The sequence below is a fragment of the Poecilia reticulata genome, chromosome 17 (genome assembly GCF_904066995.2).
Source record: "Poecilia reticulata chromosome 17, P_reticulata-male-v2, whole genome shotgun sequence".
Classification (NCBI taxonomy): Eukaryota; Metazoa; Chordata; class Actinopteri; order Cyprinodontiformes; family Poeciliidae; genus Poecilia; species Poecilia reticulata.
The window spans coordinates 1,169,370-1,194,465 of record NC_088846.1 but is presented as its reverse complement, the minus strand read 5'-3'; the positions used below and the strand labels follow the sequence as shown (position 1 = coordinate 1,194,465).

The following is a 25,096-nucleotide window of genomic DNA, read 5'->3' as shown; positions in this document are numbered from 1 at the left end:
GGTGTGGTGCATCAGGATGGCTGATGAATGATGATTAAGCCATTTCATTCCAGTGCTTTGTACCTGCGGCATATCTAAAAACTGCAGGACAGTGGCCCTTGAGGACTGGAGTTTGACACCCTGGTCTAAGATCACAAAGTTTAAAAATATATAAATTTCTGACCTTTGTCGTTGGCCGTTGCCAGATCTGCAGCGTTTGAAACAGAAGTCCCACCATGTGATAACACAGAGTTTTCTCAACTGAGAAAGAACATGACATGCACTTCAGTTCCACCACACTACAGCAGAATCAAGTGTAACCTGTTAATAGGGACATAAAATTTTTTATTCCTATGTTATGTTGTTTTTTACTGCCAAGTCTGAAGCTGCAGCAAAACAAAGTAGAAAAAAACTTAACACTCTAATTATAACATTTGATACATATTCATCTGAGAAGGTAATCAACTTCCTTCATCTTCTGAATTGACCTGTGACATTGTCGTCTCACTCACGCCTCTCCCTCAACTGCAATCGAGACTGTTCCAATACAGTGTTTAGGGAAACATTTCACTAACATTACTGATTTCTATCTTACTCAAAATTTTGTAGTCAACAACAACAGTGTGGTTGCAAAAATAATTTCTATCCTTTACTTGAGTTGCCACCTTTCAGAAAGCAAAATAAGGGACAACCTAAGTCATTCGAATCTCATGGTATGAGGTGCCCACCGCACCACAGACCCTCATACCATACATTTGTCTATGTCTGCATATATATGTATAGTTATGGCCCGGCTCAGATGACCACAACAAGAAACTGGGGGGACACGACTCCAGAAACCATTTTAAGCCCTTCAGAGGCATTCATTAAAATGAAGTCTAGGGGTAGTGGGTGGCAGCCTGGAAATAAACTGCCATATAACAAATGATTCTGTATTTTACATTATGGGTGGCAACCCCATCCTATACTATAAGAATCCAATCAAGATTAGAGGCTAACAACGTTCTATTTCCAAAACAGGTCACATAATGTTAGCTAGCTAACAGCAAAAACACATTCCTTCATAGTCAAACGGGTATCGTTCAGTGAAGAATTTATAGCCTTTGTCCAGTTTAGATTGTGTTTTCAAACATTTGTTTGCAAATCGTGACATAGCTTCAAATTGTATTTGTGGCAGTTTTAAAGGCTGCATAAACTCCATCCTCCAGAAGTAAGGATACACTACACCGAGGCCAGCAGCAGCTCATTTGTATAAGCGTGACTTAGCGCTAAAACAGCACATTCCTTAATGAGCTCAAAACCAACAAAACTGGTGGGTGAAATCTCAATATCTGAGAATAATTTTGTGTAGTAAATGTAATAAACATGTTTTGCATAGTCCACAGACCTATCCTAGCTTGTTCAAGAAACTATAATAGTGGACCGTTAGTGGATTAATGAAACATTTAGTGGAACATGACAATCTTGTTGATGAGTGGAAAAAATGCAACAATGCATGTACTGTTTATGGGCAATAGACAAAAAGTCTACACAGCCCTCCAATAAATTTTGCAATGTAAAACACTTACAAATAATTTTAAAGCTTTTTCCACCTTGACTGTGATACGCATCCTGTGCAATTCAACCAGAAAACAAACTAATAAACCCTAAAATAATGCTCTGGTGAAACATCTTTGGATGAAATTGCAGAATTCAGTCTTGCTTGGTGGGAGTCAGACGGCATCCACCAGCATTACTTGCTAGTGTCTGTCCTCTCTATGCATTAGATCCCCGTCCCCCACCTAATGGTGCTTAAATAATCGTAGATTCATAGATTTTTCTGTGGAAACTAACCCCAAATTATTTGCTAAAATTTGACTTATTTGTCCATTAAGTCAATGTCCAAAATAGTCAAAAGAGAATAATTTCAGCTATTTGCAGTCTGTGGGGGTCTTTGGGAGTTTGAGAAGACCGAATAGGATAAAGAAACAGATGAACTGATGTAGGATTAATTTTGATGTTTAGAAAAGTAAAAAGTTAACAACAGAAGAGGGAGGACAATTAGTTGATGGCAGCATTATCTCAGCCAACGCCCTCCTGCAGGAAGGTATCACAAGGTATCGTTTTTGACTTGGATAATATGTGTTTTACTTCAAAAAACTGGCATTTCAAGCAAGGTGTATAAACTTTTTCTATCAAGTTTTGTATCATTTTCAAAGGTAAAAACACATTCAAGCCTTATGTTTATCCTACTGTTTATTTTACCATAACTTGTGTTTGTGTTCTCAGTCCTGGAAAAGATGAGAACTGCTGTTGGAAGTGCTCAGCTTCTGATCTCCCAGAAATTTCAGCAGTTCAGGGAGTTATGTGAAGAGAACCTGGTGAGTGCAAAAATCATTATCAATAATTTTACTGTAAAACTTGAATCTTCAGGCCTACTGGATTCTTTACAAATGCTCTGAATTCCAACTTTTCTTTGCAGAAAATGTATTCAGTTGTAGCTTTTGTGTACAGTTATTTAGATATTGATTATGCAATTGATGTTGTAACTTTTATCTTTGATTGTTATGTAATAAGCTAATAACAGCTAATAAAATTATTAATAGTCTCATGGAAATATCACTGCTAGTTTTGTGTGTATAATGGGGTTCAGTTCAATTAAGTCTCCTTATTTTAATTTAATCTACTTTTCAAAAAAAGATTCCAGTTGTAAGTTACTCTTATAATTTTGTTCTTTTACATTATATATAGCCTTTTGCAATTATCATTTGGGTTGTCCATGCTTGAAATACAAAAATAACAAGTATAACCAATAATGTGATATACTTCTCAGTTCGACCATGCTTGCACTTCGAGCCAATTAAAAATTAATAAGCATTTCCCTTAGATTAGTTTGGTTAATTTTTTTTTCTGCTTTTTTATTTTGCTTTTTGCACCATTACAGAACCTCAGCATCCATCCTCGTCCTGTGGCCTCAGACCTGGCTGGCTTTTGGGATATGCTTCAGCTGTCTATTGAGAACATCAGCCTCAAGTTTGATGAGCTTCACCAGCTCAGGGCCAACAACTGGAGACCGCTGGACCCTCCCGATAGAAAGGTACTCTCATTCCTAAGGATATGCATTCCTTTGTTGTTTTGCTCTATTATTCTATAGGCATTTTCATGAACATGATATTTTAAATTGAATATCACAAAGTGTTAAGGTTATTCACCTATTCACAAATGTAATCTACACTAGAATAACACATTTCCTTTTATTCAAACATTTATTATGGTGAAAATTGGATGCTTTTCCAGTTGAAATAAATATTTTTATCTTTGTTAGTTTTTTTCTATTGATCCTGAATTTTTAGAAATGCCAGGCTTCATTAAGACCCATAGTTATTGACACATCTTTAAATGCAAACATGTCTAAAGAAAGAGAGAGAAACTGTGATTTAACCTTGATGTTTCAACATAGTACTTGTCTGGCTGTATGTCTCTGTTAAAATGACATTAATATCAGGTTTAGAAATTTCTTCTATTATCTTGACCTAACTTAGTGACAAGTTATGAAAGCATAAGATATAACTTTTGATTGTAGACTTTTAGGTGTGGACCAAATGCTTTAGGTCTCCTTGTGTAATACTGTAGCATAAAGAAGATATCAGGTGCAAAGACAATGCTGAATGTATGTGATGCTAATATTTTGCTTGCCTAATTTACTGGATGCATTGTCATTAGTGCTATTTTTGAGAGATTTGCTTTGCATTCCAGTTTATTTCAACTGGTGGATATTTGCCTTTTAGTTCTTTAAATCAGTTTAAACTACACAGCAAATTCAAAAGTGTTAAATGTTTTGGTGTTAGTAGACTTTGTGCAAAAGCAGATTTAATTTTACACTTATAGAGTCACTTTCTGTTTATGTAACTCTGGGGTGTATATTATTAGTAGTTAAAATCCAGTGTTAAAACAAAGTGTTTCCATATCAAATCTAGAGGTGTTAAAATAGAATCAATAACTCTGAACTCCACCAGCGGCTCTAACACTGAAGGAGTTAATTCACTGACTCCGCCCAGAATCACAGATTCCCACCGAAGCGAAGCGACAGAAGCCAAGTCATTTCAGGACTATTTACTTTCCACATGTCTGAGTTATTTACTGCACTTGGTAAGTCATTTTTTTTTCTGAGATGGTTTATAACTATTATTTGGAGTTGAGCTCAACCTGTATGATAGACGTCACGTTCGCCACACGGCTCGGTGTTAGCATTTTTAGCTTAGCATGCCGAATGTTAGCGGAGTATAAGTGTTGAAAAATATCAAGCCGGTGAACATTTAATCAAATTATTGGCTAACTTGAACAGGTCCGTAATAATCTGCAGTATGTTTTTTTATGATGTTGAACGTTTACATGCATATCGGTCAGATTTATTAACCTTTCTGATCGATTTTTTGTCTTTGAAAAAATTTAAAAGGCTTTTCCACGTTGAGAGCATTATTTTGTGTTGTATCTCCTTATATACGTTTTGCAGCATGTTTTAATCCTTTTATTGTCTTTTTGTATATATTAGAACCAGTTTGGTTGAGGATGAATCTCCAGTCGTCAGCCTAACCTCTCCCTCCTGATCCCTCCATGGATTCTTCGAAGATTCAAGCTCCAAAAATGATTATGTAAGTGTTAATATCTCTGAAACCCCACATTTCTGTAATTCTGTAATTGAGGCTTGTTGTTATGTTGTAGTAAAATGTATTCCTTCGTTCCATTCCTCATTGTTATGTTTCTGTTTGCTATGATCCAGAGACCAACACTGACTGTCCTACTCAGAGACTGAAGACTGTCTGATGCAGTAGAGGAGCATGTTGGTGTCTCCAGCCAAACGTTACGAACAGAACAACAACCTGAAGACAATCTGTTAGAGAGTGGACATCTCTCTGGTGGAGTCAGAGAGGAACTGACTCTTATCAACAGAAACAGAAACTGGATAAGAAATGATGGATCTGACTATCAGGTTGGTCTGTTATGTACTGTAATATCCAGTCATCTACCTGTTAGAAAATGTACTCTATCATATTACATGAACTGCATGCATTGATACAGGCTTTACTTTCTCCACCTTGTGGAACAATTTCATGCATATGGTATTGAAGAAAAATGTATTAAGCACATTGCATTTTGTATTGCACAGCTGATAAGCTGATATGTCAGACCTTTTAATAAGCAACATGTGAATGAAAGTGACATGTGAAACATGCACATTATTCCACCTTGTAATATGTTTTGTAATTATGGTGCACGTTTTGAAATAAATGCATTTGAGAAAATCATTGGATCTTTATTAAATGTTTATTTTCTAAATAATTTTTAAAAGTTCAAAATAATAAAGTACCTATTTAATATTAATTACAAATAACTATTAAGAAGTTAAAGAAGTACTCTGTGAGAGTTAATATTAAGATCTAACACTGAATTAGTGTTAGTGTTAAATGATTAACTCCAGCAGATTTGATATTTGACACTTTATAAGAGTTAAGGTACTAATTCTCCAAAAAGAGTTAAATTAACACTTTCTGGTGTGGACCCATATAGACTCTTTAAAAGTGTTGAAATCAAATCTGACAGAGTTAATCTGGGCCTCCTGGATTTTTGTAGGGGTGCACCGATAAATTGGCCGGCTGATAAATCGGTACACCCCTTAGAAAATTGAAAAGGATTAGGGTTAGGAAGTGTGTTTGAACATACAGTATGTAGTCCACACTGCTGAGTAGCATTGATTATAGGACCCAGCATCATTGTGCCGACATACCAAAATAAGTTCTCACTGTTGCAATTGCATAACAAAAATAGTGTCATTTTCTTCTCAACATATTGATGTCCGCCTTTTTTTATCACAACACCGCTGACAAACTTTCTGAATCCCTGTGCCTGTGAAACTGTTGTGTGATGGGTCAGAATTTTGTGAGTGTGTTTAGTCTCTGCCATGATTACTGTTGTAATCCACATATATGACAACAACAAACCACAACATACACTGCAGCAACAGGAGCTCTGCTTGATGTGTCTTGGGGTGCAGCCTGAAGTGACCCAATTCCGATTTTTTGGCAATTTTGATTTTTTTTGCCGGGGCCGTTCACACTGCCAGTAAATGCGACCTGTATGCGTTCTGCAGTGGCAAACGACCTGAAAGTTTCCCGCATGTGCAGTAGAGGGTGCAATAGCGTCAGCGTTCTCAGTGTTCTACCAACCACCGTAAAAAGAAGAAGTGCTCAGTGTTTGCGGAAGTAAACATGGACCTTACCAAGCTCCGCCCAGAAACACCCCTCGAAAGTCCCACGTGACTTCATGTCTCACATTAACAGTTTAGCTCCAATGTCTAAACATGGCATTTTTCGTTCTCTGCAGAATATTTCTGAGTCGATTAGTGTAGCATTTCTGCCGGATTTTCACAAAATATCAACCGCGACAATGGACAAGGGAACCAACAAGTTCATGTCATCTTTTTTGGACGACCTTAAGGTGTTATAGCCACGCGATGCCTCCAACATTGTGCGAGTTGCAGCTAAATGCTACCGGTCGATGAGACAAACAGCAGATTCTCACACCCTCAGCATAAATATAGCTGTGGACAAGATCACTGATGGCTATTGTTCTTACAAGGTTGTTCTTGTAAGTCGGGCATTCATGGTTTAGAGGGTTCGAATGTGCCTGGGTCTTATACACGGTACTCGGTGCTAGCGTGGCTAACACGATTACAGTTTAGTAAAAAGCCTTTTCAGGTGTATAAAATCTTTAATGTATGTCAGATACGGTACACATTGCATATTGATCTGTTCAGTTAACGTAAGACTGTAACAGACAGGATGTAGAAGTTGTATCGGTACTGCCATTACGCTGTACTTGGCTAAAAGGTTTTCATAATGGGTGTGTTTATTATTGACTTTATTTTTTTCATTCACTAAACACAAAGAAAGCAAAGAAATAATACGCCAGCAGACACTTTTTTCTTATTGATCCTACGACAGTTGAGCTGCAAATGCAGTCGTGCACAAGCTTTGATCCAAGCAAGGCTTTCCGTTTCAGATTTTGGAAATCTATGAATTTCAGTTCCACAAACACGATCAGGATACCTGACATCACCTGTACAGATATCCCCACTGATGGTGGAGAACCAATTTTTTTCGAGTCCTGACGCAAAAACTTTCTGTCGGTCTGCTAGTCCACAATGTACATTAGCATGAGTTTGTGAGCCGGTAACCCACGTGACAGCTGCGCTGTGACGTAAAATGGGCATTGGCCAATGAAAGGCGGACCCTGTGGTAAGGTCCATGGAGGCTAACGGTGGAGCTTAGCTTACATATTTTAAGTTGTTGTCCAACCGGAGCAGCATATAACAACTTAATCCTCATATAGTCCGCCATAGTTGTTGTTTTTCTTTTTCAAGATGCAGAATAGTGAGATTTGTTGAGAATCAGTGAAGTTCAGTTCGGATGAATGCGACCTGAATGTTAGGTCGCATTTGAATCGGATATGGGTCACATTCGAAAAAGAATCCGACTTGTGCTGATAACACTGCCATGAGAAGATCAGATAAAGGTCGCATTATGTGGGTGGGGTGTCAGCTTCACACAGCTCCCGCAATGACATGACTGCACGTCAGCTGTTCTACTGTGGGCCAACAGCTGACTTTTCTGGTCAAACTTGCTAATTTACTCTTAACCCTGTTGCGCCGGATTTTCGAGCGTCTGCCTAAATAAATCTTCCTTATTTTAATTGTAAGTAGTTCTTTAAATGTCCTGTGAGATGATATACTTACCCATGTATCCATAACAACCGGACAATATCCAGCAAGTTATTTTTGCAATATACCGTCTATTAAACGAGTGCCCCCCGATTAATTACGCTCTCTGCAGCTGCGAAGTTTCTGTATTAACCCGATACTTGCTGGAAAGTGCAACGTCTGCCCTTTCAGAAACCGTTGGAATTTTTCAGATAGCGCTTCGTGTGGCGGAATTATGATACTGCAAATTTAGAGGTGTTGGCGCCTCATTGTCCAGTCTAGAAGGGTTAAGTCGCTTTTGTTATAGACTTTCTGGTGAAACTGTTTTAGATAGCTTTGAGTTTTTGAACTGACCAAAAAAGAAGCTTCACTCTAGTGAGTTTGCAGAAAAAGAAGGAAATTCTTGTGCTGGAAAAATGGGAATTGCTGGTTTGACTGGGACTCTAACAGAGTCCCACAATGAGGGCTTTTAAAACAACTTAAACTGTTAAATGTTGGCAGCAGTGCTTGCAAATCAGCAAGTGCTGAGTATGTTGCTGAGTTCAACACCTAAGTATTCTGAATTAAGACCATAGTTTAAGATGAACAATTGTTCTTTCTTTAAATTGTTTTTCAAATGAAAAAAAAAAAAAAAAAATGGATTATAACATGAGACTCCAATTAGCAATTTTATCATTTTGTTGTATGTGCAAGCTAGTTAATGAACATGTTTAATTCTTGCCAGTTTATTTTGCTCACATCAGTTGTACTTGAATGTGGCTAAGCTAAAATAAATGCTCTCATTCCATTACTTATTTCAATTATCTAAGCTTCTATCTCAGTGTAAAATGAAGTTGGGAATGTTCCTTTTTCAGAAAATTCTCAGGTAAATCAAAGAGAACGTCAGTTATACCTACCCACACAAAGGACAGGAAACAAAGTTAGAAAACTCCTGCATAACCACACAGTGACTGTGCTGAAACAATTTATCATAAAGATACATATTTTCTGTGTGTGCCTGAAGCACCCCTTTGCATAAGGACACACGGCAGCCATCTTACCTTTGAAGCAGTCTTATGACTGCATTTCATTGTTTGCATCTTTCTTTAGATCACAAGGGGGCTCTCTTCAAGCATGACATATAAAACCCTCATTGTTAAATTTATGCCCTCCTAAATTCAGTGTTTTCTCTGATCTGCCAGGTGTCACTTTTGTTAGTACTGTCGTCTGACAGCCACGGTGTCCTGAGTTAAAGTCCAGGTTTGGGGGTTTGGCTGGATGGAGTTAGCATGTTGTCATCATGTATATGAGCTTATAACAGAAGCTAATTCGCATCAGGGGACAGGAGATGAATTAGCGTATGCTATAAACCTTTTACAATGTGTCAAATTGTGACATTTGTGATTGATATGTACAGTTCCTTTTAAAATAAAGATTATTATTATATGTGGGTTCTCTAGATTTTTTCCCACTATCCAAAAACAGTAGAAGGTTAATTAGCCTTAGCAAGAGACTGAATTGTGTTGCTGTGTTCCCCTGTGAGAGACAGATGACCTGTCCAGTATGTTCTGGGCCCCTTGCTCAATGACCCCTGAGTTGTTTTATGAGGTTTAAATTTAGTCTGTTGAGGGGACCTCAATCTGATGTCCAGCCCTTTTTCAGGATGTCGACTTTCCTTCAACCCTACGTAATGAAACTTCTGTCTTCAGCAGCTGTAAATGTCATTTCTGTGTGTAACCTACATTACATCTAGGAACATTTGGATAATTGAGAAAATAATCCAAATTAGATCCAATCAGAATAATTCTTAAACTAGGTTCGTCTACTGGAGGAAGTGGCAAATTGTAAAAACACAGAGACAACCAGATAGTGCAAAACTAGTGAATTGAATATATACAGGTTTCTCAAACAGTTCATAAAGTCCAGAATAGTTCCTTAGTCCAAGAAATTCAGCAGTTTCTTGCTGGTGATGAAAGGAACAAAAAAATAATCCAGTTATTTCTGGAGTGGGTCAGTCCAGAGTGAAGATTTTATGGCTGAATGTCTCCAACCAATTCGGAAGAAGTTTCCCGATGACAGTAAGTTGATGGGGTGTGGTATTTCCGTGATCCGCTGACTGGTTAGCTCGCCAGTCTGGTCGTCATGATACCAGACAATCCAGGATTTATCCTAGATTCTGAAGCAGACTGCTTGAATGGGAATCTGCAACAAACTTGGTCTGTTTAAAAATGTCTAAATAATCAGTTCCACATGTACATGTATTTTCTTACAATGAAATTAGTTTACATAATAATTAAACTTATGCAAATTCAATTTCTCTTTACACAGCAATAGTGTTTGATAAAGGTAAATAGTTTCAGTTTGAATGTTTAATCTAAATGATAAAACTTACTTAGAGCAGTATATGACCAAGGTCAAACAGGCTAGGGAGGCTAGTGCTAGCATGCTAGCTCCCGAACACAACACTCACCAGTTCCCACTTGACAAACTGTGATTGCTACAACTTTTGGCTGAACATAGTGATGGACCATCTGAATCCAGGCTTCGATGCTTGTACCGAGTAAGAAGGGGGCGTGTCCGATGAAGCCCCGCTTCGAGGCTTGTGTCATCTTGCTGAAAACCACGTGACTGGCAGTAAACGAGGCCTCGCATTGCATGGGTCACGTGATTGCTTCATTTGTCGGTTTTCAAAATAAAAGCGCGATGAGCCGTGCTGCATCATGGGTTGTTGTCTTTTTGGTCTCGCATCAGAGGAGGATATTTGTCTTCAATGGCCAAAATAAAATGAATATTGACCAACATATTTGATGTGTATTGATGATGACACTCATCAAAATGTAATGTCTGTTACTGCTTTCTCAATTGTAGATTATGTTTTTTTTATGACTTTATGTTTTTGTGATTTTATGAACTGCATTGTTGCTGAAATGTGCTACAGAAGTAAACTTAATTGTCTGAAATGGAGCCAGTAAGAGGAAAATCTCTGACATCTGGGAATACTTTCAGATGATTGCTCACAATAAAATTCTTCTTAGATAACAATAATTATCCCTCCACCTCCCAATTTCTCACCTTCTGCAAAGTTCCACTATTTGTAGTATGATTAGCAAATATATATCAGTCTTTCACAGCAGAAACAGATTTAATCCTTTTGCAGAACTAAAATTCAACATCTAGCCAAATATAAGGGATCAGAGCCAATTATAAATTCAAGAAAAAGTGAACGCCCCAACATGCACTGCACTCCCAAGACACTAAAACATCAAATGTCTTTATTGTCAAATCAGTCTTGCATAAAAGAAAACATAACACAACCACTGACGTTCAACATATACCAGGATTAGATTGGCTACAAATCATTTTAATAATTAAAACATATGTCAATTAAATATGGTTTCATTGATTCTCCTGTTACTAAATATGAGTTTGATAAAAAAAACTTTGTGACAACATTGCATTTAGTAATTTTTGGAAGTATGATCCAACTGAGTGACCAGGCTGTTACAGTTTCACCAGCAGATGTCACTAGTGAGTCATGAATGAAGCATCGAGTAATGAACCTTTTTGCAAAGCAAAGGGCTGGAAAGCTTCATTGCGTCATGAGGCTTCATTTGTCCATCACTAGCTGAACATTCACATGTCTGCAAGTTAAAAGGCACATGATTGAAGGATGCACAGTGGACATTTGATAACTGCTTTGGAGACGGACCAGAAGCCTACCTGCATATCAGCGTCTGACAGCGTCTCCTACCTAGGGGGCCGTTCATCAGCCATATGAGCAGCAGCTGTCAATCTAGGATGCTGACGTGCAGCTGTCACGTGACTTTAAAACCGCACAAGAGCAGTGTTGTTCTCGCTTGGTTTAGTTGTACTGAATTTAGGAAAGGAGGATTTTTATTTTTAATTAAATCTTTAAATAAAATAAATAAAACTAAATCTAACAAAATGGAAAAATTGTCCTAGTTACATGTGACATTTGCATACTGCAAACTTTACAAACCTGCTACATATAAGTTTTCTTTGTTCCATGGATATAATGCTTTTGAGTAACCAAGTATATAAATCAGTGTGCATCACTTTGTCAGACAGACTAACAAAATTCACATGGTGGATGTTTTGATATTTTATTATAGGAATATCAGATAATTAGACTCATGCATTGTTTTGTGTCCATGCAATGCACAGATATTCTTTACTTAGTATATCTGCTGTATAAGTTTATCTTTTTGTTTTTTCTAAGCACTGTCTTCTCTGACATATCATTTGCTCTCATTGCTGTCTGCTTCTTACTTGTTTTCCTTCTTTTGTATGTTAACAGTGAAGGCGCTTGCAAACAGCCACACATCAATCAGCATAACCACCAACACCACAGGGCCTTGACCAATCTGGGCCTCCATGGATCCATCATGTCTGTCTTTCCATCCACCTCTTCATGCTTCCTTCTGCCACCTGCAGCCATCTTTCATATGTGGCTTTATGTTTTGTGTCTTGCTTCTGCAAATGGCAAGATAAATGAACAGATGAGTATGTCACTGATAGTTTTATACTTTTAAGATATCTTCAGTGTAAAGTACAGCATTTCAAAACACGTCAAAATAAAAAGCAGAAAATGTACTTAAAACATAGCTAACAGTGACATCAGCATTAAAATTCACTTCAGGACAAAAACTAAAAATGTTTTAGAGATTTTGGTTTTAAAAAATGGATGTTACAGTTAAAGAAAATAAACATTTTAATTGTTCCAAACACTGTATTTTATTATTTTTGATCAAGTGTTATTAGTTCATAACATAAAGGAATATGTAAATGTAAGAATAGCGTTTTGTTTTGTCAGAAAGTGGTTCCTTCTAGCTATTGTCTTAGTGAGCTTGAAAATAAATGTTTAAAAAGTTTATTTGAGATCAAAACAGCAAGGAACTGATAGACGAGGTTAAAGGTCAGCAATCACTCAGTTGTAAAAAGGAATCCGGAGAGCTGATGTTTATAATTATTTACAGTCAGACATACACAAAAAATAAAACAGCATTACAACTTGATATATGTAATTATCCAGAAATCCCCACTTCCTTACTTTCTTACCCACTTCTGATTTCCTTTACCAGGAGAGGCGACTTCCACCTCCTGTGCCAAAAAAACCACACAAGGTGGTCCCTCACCACCACCCACCACTTGCCAGAGACCGTTCACTGGAGAGCTCAGAGAAGCAGCGGCAGGAGGCGAGAAAGAGGCTGATGGCTGCCAAGAGAGCGGCGTCTGTACGCCAGAACTCAGCAACAGAGAGCGCTGACAGCATTGAGATTTACATTCCTGAAGCTCAGACAAGGTTATGAAGACATTAACATGGACATATTATAGTTGACAAAAAGTACCCAGGTACACACACCCGACATCAAACAAAACATGTAAGATTGTCCACACCAAGTTACAGTGGGACAAATTAATGTGAATATTTTAGTTATCGATTTTTTTCTGTAATTTTTCCATCCTCAGTTTTGATCTCATCAGTTATGTGTGTGTTGAAGTAGCAACAGAAGTTGTACAGGTCCATTTTTTAACGAGCAATTTCTCTGTTGTGTGAATTGTAATAAAAAGGATCTTTTTTTATAACAATCTTTTAGAAGTTTACAGTAGGTATAAACTTCTATAAGTTCATTTCTATTTCCAAAACTTCTATTTGAAAATTCAGTACAGGCATGGTCTAAATCAAATCACCTGTTATTCTTTACATGCTGGATAACATTGATGGAACACTTCCTCGTCTGATCTCACATTCCAAACTGCTGACATGATTGGCTGCAACCTGCTGTTAGTAAGAAGTGCATAACCTTCCTTAACCCCACTGAAAATAAGTGACAAGCTTCTGCAACTCATGTTGTGAAACACCTAGTTCAATGGTTTAACATTGTAATGTGGCAGTATTTAAATAAAAACTGTTTGACATGTTTGGAAAAATAATATTTAAGCACCCAGTTGTTATCTTAAAAGTTCTATTCATATGGCACTCTAGGATCTAGAGCAGGGGTGGGCAATCCTGGTCCTGGAGGGCCGGTGTCCTGCAACCAGCGGCGCGGTAAAGGGGTGAAAAGTGATGACGATTCTAGGGGTCCTGACCAGCAGGGGGCCCTCCACAATTTAATTATTTATATTTTGTTCATAGACATAAAAATAAAAATAAAAATTGGGGTCCTGTCAAATATAAAATTAATCATATTGTATTTTCAAAACTTGTTTTTAGCAGTAAAAAAGTTCAATGTTGCCCCTCCCAGACCAAAAAACACACATCCGTTTTTGCACTGAACTCCCTGGATCTGCATGAAATGGTTCGTTCCTGCTTGGAGCTTCACGGTGACGTATGCAGCTACAGTCAGTAGAAGCTGCAGCTGAATGCAGCGGCGACTGTGGCAGTTACTATGATGCTAAGAAAAGTTAGAAAATCAGGTTTTCTAAAACAACATAGAGAGAAGGAGAGAGAGAAAAAAGGCAAGAGTATTAATTTATAACCCCGTTTTTCTCCAAGAGAGGTGGTTAGACTGTGTGAGATGATCAACCATTTAGCATAATTAGCTTGGCTACAGACTACTGTTTGCCTCCATTCAACTAGCATTTAATGAATTAAGGAATAAAATTACCAACATATTCATATATTTAACATGTCCCTTGTACCTTTCACTACTTCCCTCCTGACCTGTTCTCTCCTGAGTGAAATTATAGCTGCAGTATGTAACTTTTACATAAATATTTTTTTTCACAATTTTTTTTAACTGTCATTATGTTGTATGAGAGGTAATCTGTGAAGAATCTATTTCTTCTGCTTTCTCTCAGTGCTGGAAACAACCAGTCAGAGGCAGGAGAGTTTTAGTGCTGTCAATCACAATCTCATGTGGTGCTGCTCATCCTTCCTCCCCCTTGATTTGTGCTGTGCTGCAGCTAGCATAGCACAGAGCTGTGCAGATTCAAACTGTGAATGCTCAGTTTAGCTAGCATAGCTACTAATGATGGCAGATAAACAGTTTCTTGTCATGATAAGTTGTTTCTCCACCATTAGCACATTTAGCAGTGAGTGAATGAGGTTGATTGACAGCGCTAAGAGCATCCTACTGGTTCTGATTGGTTGTTTTGGTCAGAACGGTGCATTACTTTAACCAGTAATAGTAATTCAGGAAGGAGATGGAGGAGACTGATTGTTTTCACAGATTATCCGTCTCATAACAAACTGCTACGACATCGTGACAACTTTAACAAATATGGAGAAAACATATTTTTTATTAAAGTTATGTACTGAAGCTTGAATAAAATGCAACTACATAGCATTTTTAGATGTCTGGATTGCTTTATGTGTAGTTACATGTTGCTTTTGACTGTTGCCCATGGGGAGAGACATTTCAGTATCTAAAACTTAAAAAAAAATAATTAAGCAACGTACTTGCATACTGGATGTTAAATTCATGACCAGTAAATATTGTGCTAATTATCAGTATTGAACCAAAGAAAGCAAGGCAGACACAAGCCTTTAAAATTGTGATGCTTTTTATGGGTCAAATAGACAAAAAAAATTGTAACAGCAGCTGTGCGGGGGGCCCAAGATTTCTGACAGTGCCGCTGCCTGCAACTCTTAGATGTCTCCCTGGTCCAACACACTGGAATCCAACAGCTGAATCTCCTGAGTCCTGCTAACAACCTCATTATTTGACTCAGGTGTGTTGAAGTAGAGACGCATCTAAAAGTTGCAGGAGACCGGCCCTCCAGGCCCGGAGTTGCCCACCACTGATCTAGAGGCAGGTTAGATTTGGCCACCAGGCCTTGAGTTTGACACATATGATCTAGAATAATTTTTAATAATGGTATTAAGTGTTTAATTAAAAAATAATAAAGTTTTGCAAGCAATTAATATTGTATTGTTGCTGACCTTTACATGACTAGCAGCAGCAACCTCAGATCTTAGGGCTGCCCCACAGAGTGCCTGAGGCATGATGGGAGCATCACTTCTTCTGCCTCTCTTCTTACCCTGGTACCCCCGTCACTCTGGAAGGAAGCAAATCTGGACTCATAAGATCACATGACCTACTTCCATCACTCTAGAGTCCAATCTTTATGCTCCCTTTCAGATTAAAGGCATTTTTTCCAGTTTGCCACTGATCACTGATCAGCAGTTTTCTTATGGTTACTGCTGTTCAGTCTCAATCACTGGGGTTCTCTTCACATTGTTTGGAAATGCCATTACTTATCCCAGAATTTTGCTGTTGTTTTCCTCGATTTCATGTCACCAAGCGTTTTGGTAATCACCGATTCCGATCATTCAGGATTTTTTTCTGACCACATTTCTTCCCCACATTCCCTACAATTGTTAATAATACCTTAGACAGTTCTCAACTTAATGGTTTCTGCATCGCTTAGATGTTTTCTCTGCTTAATACCAAACAGACTAACACCTTTTCCATAAACACAGGATATGTTTTTTCACATGGTTTAAGAAATGAGAGGCTAAGCTTTTAATTACCCAGTAGGAGGTTTGTACCTATTTACAGGTTACCACTTTTTTGGAGCATTGGTTGTTAAGTTGCTCAGATTGTGATTGTGATACCACAGCTGTGAGAATAGTGACAGGATTGTTAAATATGGCAAACAGTATTGTCTCATAAAAATATTCTAATAAGATGGTAAAGAGTAGAGCAACACATTTCTAGTTAAAGACCTGTAAAATGCACTCTTAAAGTTGAGTAGTAAATAGGTAAGGATAAAACTGGCTGTGGGTGGTGATGTTGCAGGCAGCTGCACAAAACCACCCAAAATCTGAGAAAAGGGCTCTGATGTCATCTAATGCTCAGTCAGTAGAATGGCACACTAATCTTGGTTTTATGACCTAACTCACTTTTTTTTCTGACGCTAGCTGACCTAACTATGCAGGACAAATAAACAAATAAACACCTCCCTCCATCCACCCCCCAAAAAAGCAAATGCTGTAATCTTTAACCCTTGTCCTTCCCCATCAATTTTCTTCTTACATTTGGGAAGCTGAAATGCCTGGGTTCAATGCTACTTGACACACGTCTGGCATTTGCAAAGCAACCAGTTCAAGAGCAGCATTCATTTTCCTTGGCGCTGATTAACCCAAGGACGGTGAGGATGAAGGTTGTGACTATTATTTCCTCCAGTAATGCAAAGTCGGTTTCACTGTGTTTATAAATACACGTTAAGACATAATAGTTTCTTCTGGTTATTAATACAGTCCAATCCAAAACAACTTTTACTTCTCTGACTGTATGAACCTTATTCTCTGTGAAGAGAACCCAGTCATGCTGACTGCTCACTAGCAGACAGACATTCAAAGCATTTGGGAAAAATAGGATGAGATTTAATTGCTTAATCCAATAATTGTCTTACCAAACCATAAAAGATTATAAATGGACCACATGACGGCTAATATAAACTACCTGTTTTGGTTTCTATATTTCTATGCCATTTTATTGTTGCAGCATAAATCATACAGTTCTTCCTTAATAAGACATAAACTTTGTATTTTTTCCATCAAACAAGTTCCAGTATTTTGTTCCAAAGAAACTAGTCCCAGTTGGTTCTAGAAAACCACTGTCAAGAAGCAGTTGGGTTTTCCACCTACTATATCCAGTTCATGGCTACGTTATCATGTCAGTAAAACATGTTTGACGATCATCTGTGAGAAACATGGCACAGATTGACTCCCTGCCTGCCTGTGTAGTGGAGGTGAACTTTTTATAGGAGCTTTTAACTCTCCTGTGTCCTAAACATCAAAGTGTTAAGTTGATACACTACTTTGCCAAAGTATTCATACCCATTGCACATATTTTCAGTTTTAAAGTCTTGCCACAAAGTTTCCGTTGAGTTTACAGGTCTGGACATTGTGCCATTTCAGCACAAACATATTCTTGTATCTAGCGATTCAGTTCTGTTCAGGTTGTACGCGTAAGACTATGATTCTACTGGAAGGTGAAACTCTGCCCCATTCTTTCTTCTTTTGCCAGCTTCATCCATCTTTGCGTCAACTCTGAGCTTTTATCAGTATGAAGAAAAGTAACTCAACAAAGTGATGCTGTGACCATGTTTCTTTGTGGGGATTTGAGGATGGTGTTCTCACAACATCTTTGTGGTAAATCTGATCTGATCAGATCAGATTTTGGTCTGATCTGATCAGGACACCTTCTTCCAAATGATTACTGTGTACCCTGCATGGCTTGTGACAGATGGATTTTTTAAGCAACAGCTGTCTTCTTGCCACTCTCCTGTAGATGTCACATTAGCACAACAAATCGTTTCCCCCTGGACAGATTTTTTTACCTAAGAAGCTGGAGCTCCTCCAGAATCAGTTACACACATGTCCAGACTCTGGCTACTCATTAGGAAACTTCTGAAGGCAATTTGCACTGAATTTTATTTTGAGGCATCCATGTAGAGGGAAAATGTAAAATTATTAGAGTATGTTTCAATTGGATAGGTTACATAATAATAAACAAATGTGCTTATAACTAAATCTGAAAATGTTCAAGAGGTATGAGTATGCTTGCAAGGTGCTGTATGTCAGCCTGTAGGGTTAGGGTCCTGTCCTGTTCAAGAGCGGATAAGCACTGGATCACTTCCAACGTCTATCTTTCAGAGTTGACTGACTTGTCAGTCTACTAACATTCTTAAGGAGGTGACAAACAATCTTACAAACATTAGACAAATATACTGCTCAAAAAAATAAAGGGAACACTTCAGTGTTCACTTAAATGTTAAAGTGTTCCCTTTATTTTTTTGAGCAGTGTATATTTGCACACAATCAAAAAGCTAGGTCAGATTATAGCATCATACATATGATGAGTTTGAGAACTCAGGTTAACTCTTTCATGTCTTTGTATTTTTGCAATCTAAAGACAGATTCTGGAGAAAGTAACTGATCATTTCCTTTGCTGCCCATCTGAACAGTTCTTCAGAACCTAATGAGTCAACCAACTTCAATCCAGTTTTTTAATTAGTTTGTAGTTGCTTTGCAAACTGAGATGTATTTTTATAGTCCTGGGCATTACTCTTCTTTTACAACCCATTTCATTTTTAAAGCTTCCCATGTCCAACAATGCAAAAATAGTTTCATTGAAGTAAAAAAATATTTATAACTTCCTTGTACAGAACAGAAAGCCATCAGTTAAGGACCCAGGTGCTAATCGAATCCTAATGGTGAATGGTGAAAAGCTGAAGTCTTGTATCACCACCAGCTTAAATATTTTTTTTCAGATTTTCTCTTTTGAAACCTGCTGACATGTGCCATACCAAATCATTTGGACTGAACACAAACCACTGTTAATCCCATGGTATTGTCAAAATGTTACACACATCTTTCTGATAATCTCTTTGTCCGCTAGACAGATCAAAATTAAAACAAGTCTTGTGATGATTGAAATGGGAGAGAGTAATCTATTCTAAAACCTGATATTAAACAAATAAGATCTGCCTGGGATTTTGGCAGCAATACTTCCTTTTGTTTCTCCTCACACCGGAAGAACAGTGTGGCAATTTATTATGAATAAACACTAGACATTAAGAACCTGCTGATAACTGTCACGTAAGGTTCAGGTCAGAAGGAGCACTTTGACTTGAACCTTGTGCTGTTAAACTTATCAGTATTAACAAGACAACGATACAAAATTAGAGATCAATTTTATCTTTTGATAACTGCTAAATCCTGTTCTCATGGTTATTATTTTTAGCAGAAGCAGTTTCAGTGAGAAATATGCCATTCCAAATAATCATTACTTTTTCATCTACTTTGGTTTTTCAGGGTTACATTTCTTTGTACTATTTGAGGTTCTTTGTCTAAAAAAAGAAAGCAGACTTTGATTTTGATTCAGGTTTCTTTCTCTTCAATGACAGAAGAGTACAGCAGCAGTAGAGATTCCATATTGAACCATAAAAACAAACATTTTTAAAAGAATGTATTTTTATTATAACTTGTGCTTGTGGGATCTTGCTTATGGAAAAAATAAGGTCATATATCAACTTATCCTTTCATTATCCAAAGTCATGGAGTTCAGAATGATGCCAGCAGGAATAATGGTACCAGGGAGAGGTGTGTAATAAACTGTGTAGAGTTGGAAAAGAATGTTAATTAAAGCAGCTACTAATTATTTAAAGTAAAATACAGAAATATTCAAGACAAGATGATTGGATGAGTATTTAGAATGAAGAAGATTTTTGTCCCTTCTGCAGCTATAGCTCCAAAGCCCTAACAACCCTTTCACATTGATTTAGAGGAAATATGCAGCATACTATTAACCTTGTCATGAAGCCACTCGGACATGTTTGTGGAACTCATCTGTGGATGTTCTCATCAAAGAGCTGAAGTATATGAGCTATAGTAGACATTCCAAATCCATCTGAGCTCATCTATGTTGTGGAGGTTTATGAACTGAGGGAAGAACAACTAGTTTCAGTGGAAACAAACTTACTGCCGACTGAGTCACTAATGAAAGCTGTTTGGAACTGACCAACAGCTGTTCAACATGCAACGGAACGCCTGCGTGCCGTTTTTCTATTGTATTTTCCAGTGGTGAGGGTTAAGGGGTCTGAGGGACGTCAAATAAAACTTCTGAACCCTTAACAGATTAAAATAACATGTCTGTGATGGCAGGAATATACATTTATTTTTTTGTGAAGAATATTCCTGTCTATATGTGCCGGAGGGGGTGGGAGACTTCTGTACAACATCTTATTACCTCTGTGTTTAAACAATGGTAACAGTAACCATGTTTTGAGCCATATTCAATAAGAAATACTCTTCTTATCAAGAGGAAAGGGCCACACCTTGGAAATCTATGTATTAACATTGTACCCCTTGTAGCAAGGCCTCTTTGGAGTTTATAAAATTAGGAATCTTAAAATACACCAACCTGATTTGCACTGTTTCAGTCTGTGGAAGCTGATCAGATCACATATAAATGAAACAATGGCCTCCTACTTGGAGGCACTAGATACATTATGAAACAAGATGTCAGACCCTGAAAGTAAAAACTGTTAAATATTAAAAATATGTAAAATAAAATCAGTGGTACAAATTTGAATGGAAAAAAATTAGTAGTTTGCATCTAAAATAGAAACACCTCATTACAACACGTCACACCATTCAGGATGACATCACACAATAGTTAGAATTCTGTTTTCCAGATGTAGTTGATGAATCTAAAATGGGTTTTAGTACTTGAAAACCATCCATCCATCCATCCATCCATCCAGGACAAAGTACTTTGGGGAAACACTGGACGAACAAGCTAACTCCAATTGGAAAGGGGCCAGATGGGACTCAAATCCAGGATGTTTCTTGCAATGATTCAATCAGAAATGTAGTTAATTTTTAAATTAAAAATTCAGTATCGCTAAAGGCAGACATATTGGAATAAATCCTATAAATAAAAAATGTTTCAATCACCCTTCATGAGAAAATTCTCAGTGGGCTGCTTCTGTCTCCATGTATGCAAACCGGCTCCACAGACATGCTTACTCCAGAGCAGATCATAAGCTGAGAAAGTGTTGCCATGGTGATACAGCTGAGTTCAGATGGACCCAAATAAACGAAGGCAAAGGAAAGTAAAAATTGTGTGAAACCTGCACATACAAAGAAAAACACAAGCAAAAAATTAATCTATCTGAACAGATCAACTGAAATGAACTAAGCAGAGATCAGAACCTCACAGCTGAAAACTGCACAAAAACAGACAGAACCAAAATCCACAACTGAGATATGTTTGGAAACATGCAAGACTTCTATGTGTTTGCAAAGGGGCGTGCTCTCTTTTGTTGTGAATATGGGGGAATATTACTGCCATAATTTGAAAGTACACATTTTCAGTTTGAAAGCAGGACTTCGTGTCTTTCTTCTTAAAACTTATAATGCTTGTAGAGTTGTAGTACTCGAGACCGCTTTTTGATGGTTTTGGTCTCGTTTCAGACTCAGACACATTTGGTCTCGGTCTTGTCTTGGTCTCGGGCGTTGAGGACTCTGGATTTTATTTCAAGATCGGTCAAGATCACAATTGCGGAAATATCAGTAAGTTGCCAGCATATTGTCCAGTTAATTTGTTAGCATTTTGTTTTCACTGGATGCAAAACATATCGATTAAAATCCAAGCAACAATTTGACTTACTTACATATGTGTTTCTACTACCGCTGTCACACATAGCCTTCTCCTTTCACTCACACGCGGCGCTCTAAGACATGCGCAGTGTTTGTCTCTGAGTGGCAGATGTCTGTCTAATCATCAGTAATAGAATCCCAGTACACAAATCATAAGATATGGTGACATGTAAATTCAGCATGTCTCCACGGTCGCTTTCACAGACCGTGGGGAGTACGTCCAACTTTTGAATTATTGTGTGGAAGTGCTGACTGACATGTCACATAAATGTGACAACGCTGTGACTAAAGTCTGTAATGTAGTGATGCGACATAAACGAACGATCTGATTCTTCTGAACAGCTCTTTACAAAAAGATAGAACTGGACCCTTACTGAGTCCCGATCTTTGTTCCTGCAATGCTCTGTGTACACTGCAGTAGCTATTATTATCTTATCTAATTATATACATTGATATTTATTTAATTAGTGAATAAATAACACAAGAATAGAAGAGAACGCAGAACATGCTCATTGCTCTATGATCGTTTTCATCACCTGTCATGGTGGCAGACATTACAGCACTGTGCTGCCTGGCAGTGGGAGGGAGAGAACGTACCTTCTGCTTGGTTATTTCTTGCTTATTGCTTCTTGGACAGTGTTCATAGTTGAGTTCATAGTTTACCGTTAGGGCATTGACTTCATTGCTATGTTTAATTTAGCAGACAGTGGTGGTTTCTGACATGGACAATATGGGCAAACAGTTTGTGGATTGTGGCACAGAGATGGAAGCAAAACAGAATGAAGAGTTTGAATTGATAATTATATTGGCTAAATTTATTTCAGCTCTAAGCATTTAAAATCTAGGTGTTTATATGGGAATGTGGATCTTTCAGATCAATTTAAGAAGCAATTTTGATCATATTTCACATTTTATTGTGTCGTGTAGCCAAGGGAGTAAATCCCATCTCATTATTGGGGGGAAGGTGGACAATAAACAAGGACATTTCTTAAACCAAATCTTTTTGGGGGTGAGGGGGGTTCAGAAAAGTTACAGTGAAATGTAACGTGATTTAAAAAGTTTTTAATGTGTTCAAGCTGCAGGACCAAAAATGACTAGTAGGTGGCATTTTACAACAAATGTGTGTTTTTCTCAGTAAATAAACTGTTAAGACCTATAGAAGTCAAACAAAAATTCAAAGGCTGTTTAGACATGAATAAGAACAAGTTTTAATAAGTGACTCTAAAAAAAAAAATTCCTCATAAATATTGATTTATTGAAGTGGCTCAGTACAAGATATGGGTTAGTTAAGACATACCTTGTTAAGTTGCTTTATTTTTAAACCTTTTTTGGCTTTCCTATTTCCTGGATAGCTGAGAACATGGTAGGTCAATATATGGGAAGTATCATAACTTCAACTTAACGTTCAAAGCACCAGGGTTTTTATGGAAAAATATTCAGATTTTATTATGCGGTTTTAAAGGCTCTACATTGAAGACAGTAACTTTCTTTTTTTTACTGTCAGCTGCTTTGTAATAGCCTCTCTGCTTCCACCGAGCTGTCAGCTAGTGGTAACAGTCAGCCCCTCCTACCCGTTTCAAACTCTTTTTATTAACATAAGAGTTAAAGGGCTAAATATAATTGAAATATTTGATACCTTTAATAAAAAAGCTAAGTCTATCAAAGCAATGTAACCAGTTTTGCTAGTTTTGATTTAAGGCATAACAATGCAGTTTATCATGATTCAACCTAAGTAATGAAATGAACAAACTGCAGTCTGATTTTTCTTCCTATTGAAAGTAAATAAAATTTGTTACATGTCTTTTGCTTTAAGTATTTACTTACAGGAGGGTTTTTTGTTTGTGACCAGCGCTAACTCCCTTGTGCCGTTCAGTGCTGCTGTTGCTCCTCCTTCACTTTGAACTGAACCATTGTTCTAACAATGGTGGGTTGGACTCCCACCCCGGACCTCCCTAGGTCTCGGGTTAGGTCCTCTTGACTGCAACACTAAATGCTTGTACTGAAAACTTCTGCTCTCTTTCAAATATTCACTGTGCTTTCTCAAACCTTTCTCCTCACTCTCAAAACTTGTCTCTGCTCAAATCAAATCTCCTCTTGCCAACCTCTCTGCTCGCTTGCCAATGATTTTCTACTCACACTTGGAACAAAAAAGTACTGTCGTCTGGCAATCTCTCAGCCAATAGAATTAAAGTATTATACTTGGTGCGTTTGTTTCCTTCCATTGAGTGAGCCTGTGTGGTTACTAAATTTCCACCAGTAGTGAGCTACTGATCGATCGCCAACAGCCTACTGATCTTAGGCAGGAGTTTTGAGATGAAAAACTTGAAATCCTACTTCCAGAATGAAAATGTGCGCTCTCGACTTATGGCAGTAAAATTCCCCCTTATATGAACTCCTACCAATGTGTAATTGAGCTCTTTGGCCATGTGTGGCTCTTTTTTCCTCAGGAAGTGATGGGATATATAGTCTATAAAACCAGGATAAACAAATCCATAATTGAAACTGTGTGTATGTGTATGTGAGAAAGAGAGAAGAGAGTTAAAGAGATTTTGTAACAATTATTATAATACAAATTTGTATATATGACTGTTTGTGTGTGTGTGTGTGTGCGTGTGCGTGCATGTGTGTGTGTGCATTGTGTGTGTGAGGTCTCTATGAAGTGCTTCCTGGGTTCCCTGTTTTCTATGTTGGGCCTTTCTTTAATTTAATCCTGTAGCCAGATACAGTCATTCTGTATATGAACTTGTACCTGCGAGACATTTCTTGTGTTTGTACAGAAAAATGAGGGTGTTTCATGATGCATGCAGACCCCATATTAGTACCTATACAGCTATATCTAATTTAAAAACTTGTATTTGCTTTATTTATGCTCTTAATGATTGATTGATTAATTTTCTAAACAATGACATTCTGTTAAAGTGATTTGTCCAGATCTTCTTATCTTACAATGTAGTGTAAAGAGATGATTATATGTCCTTAACTATTACTGGCCCTATAATAATAAACTTTAAATTCCTTCTCTATGACTCGTTTCTATGCAAGTGGTAAATGTTGTTATTGCTGTGGGAAAAAAGTGTATTTTTCTGCTGTGTCGTAAATGTTCAGATCATTTTTCATACAATTAATCAGCCTGCTATATGAGGTCAAACAGGCCTGTTTCTGGGAGAAATACTCAGATCACATGAGGAACATAACCTGGTGAGATTTTTTTTATTAGCTTAGCCTCAGTACCACTCATCCTCATCCTAATACTATAAAATAAATTA

General features: G+C 37.5%; 1 protein-coding gene across 8 annotated transcripts in view; it reads left to right on the top strand.

The window, feature by feature from the left end:
• Positions 1–25,096, top strand: part of dlgap1a (discs, large (Drosophila) homolog-associated protein 1a) — a 149,250-nt gene that overhangs the window by 102,754 nt on the left and 21,400 nt on the right. For 6 of the 8 annotated variants that reach the window (XM_008433540.3, XM_081598756.1, XM_081598751.1 and 3 more), the window contains 3 exons: positions 2,248–2,339; positions 2,903–3,055; positions 12,796–24,851. In XM_008433540.3, coding sequence (XP_008431762.2) covers positions 2,248–2,339; positions 2,903–3,055; positions 12,796–13,023 — 473 coding nt within the window. In that variant the 3' untranslated portion in view covers positions 13,024–24,851. Of the gene's footprint in view, positions 1–2,247; positions 2,340–2,902; positions 3,056–12,011; positions 12,218–12,795; positions 24,852–25,096 lie in introns of those variants that run through there. The other 2 variants (XR_014084399.1, XM_081598755.1) reach the window with 2 other exon arrangements.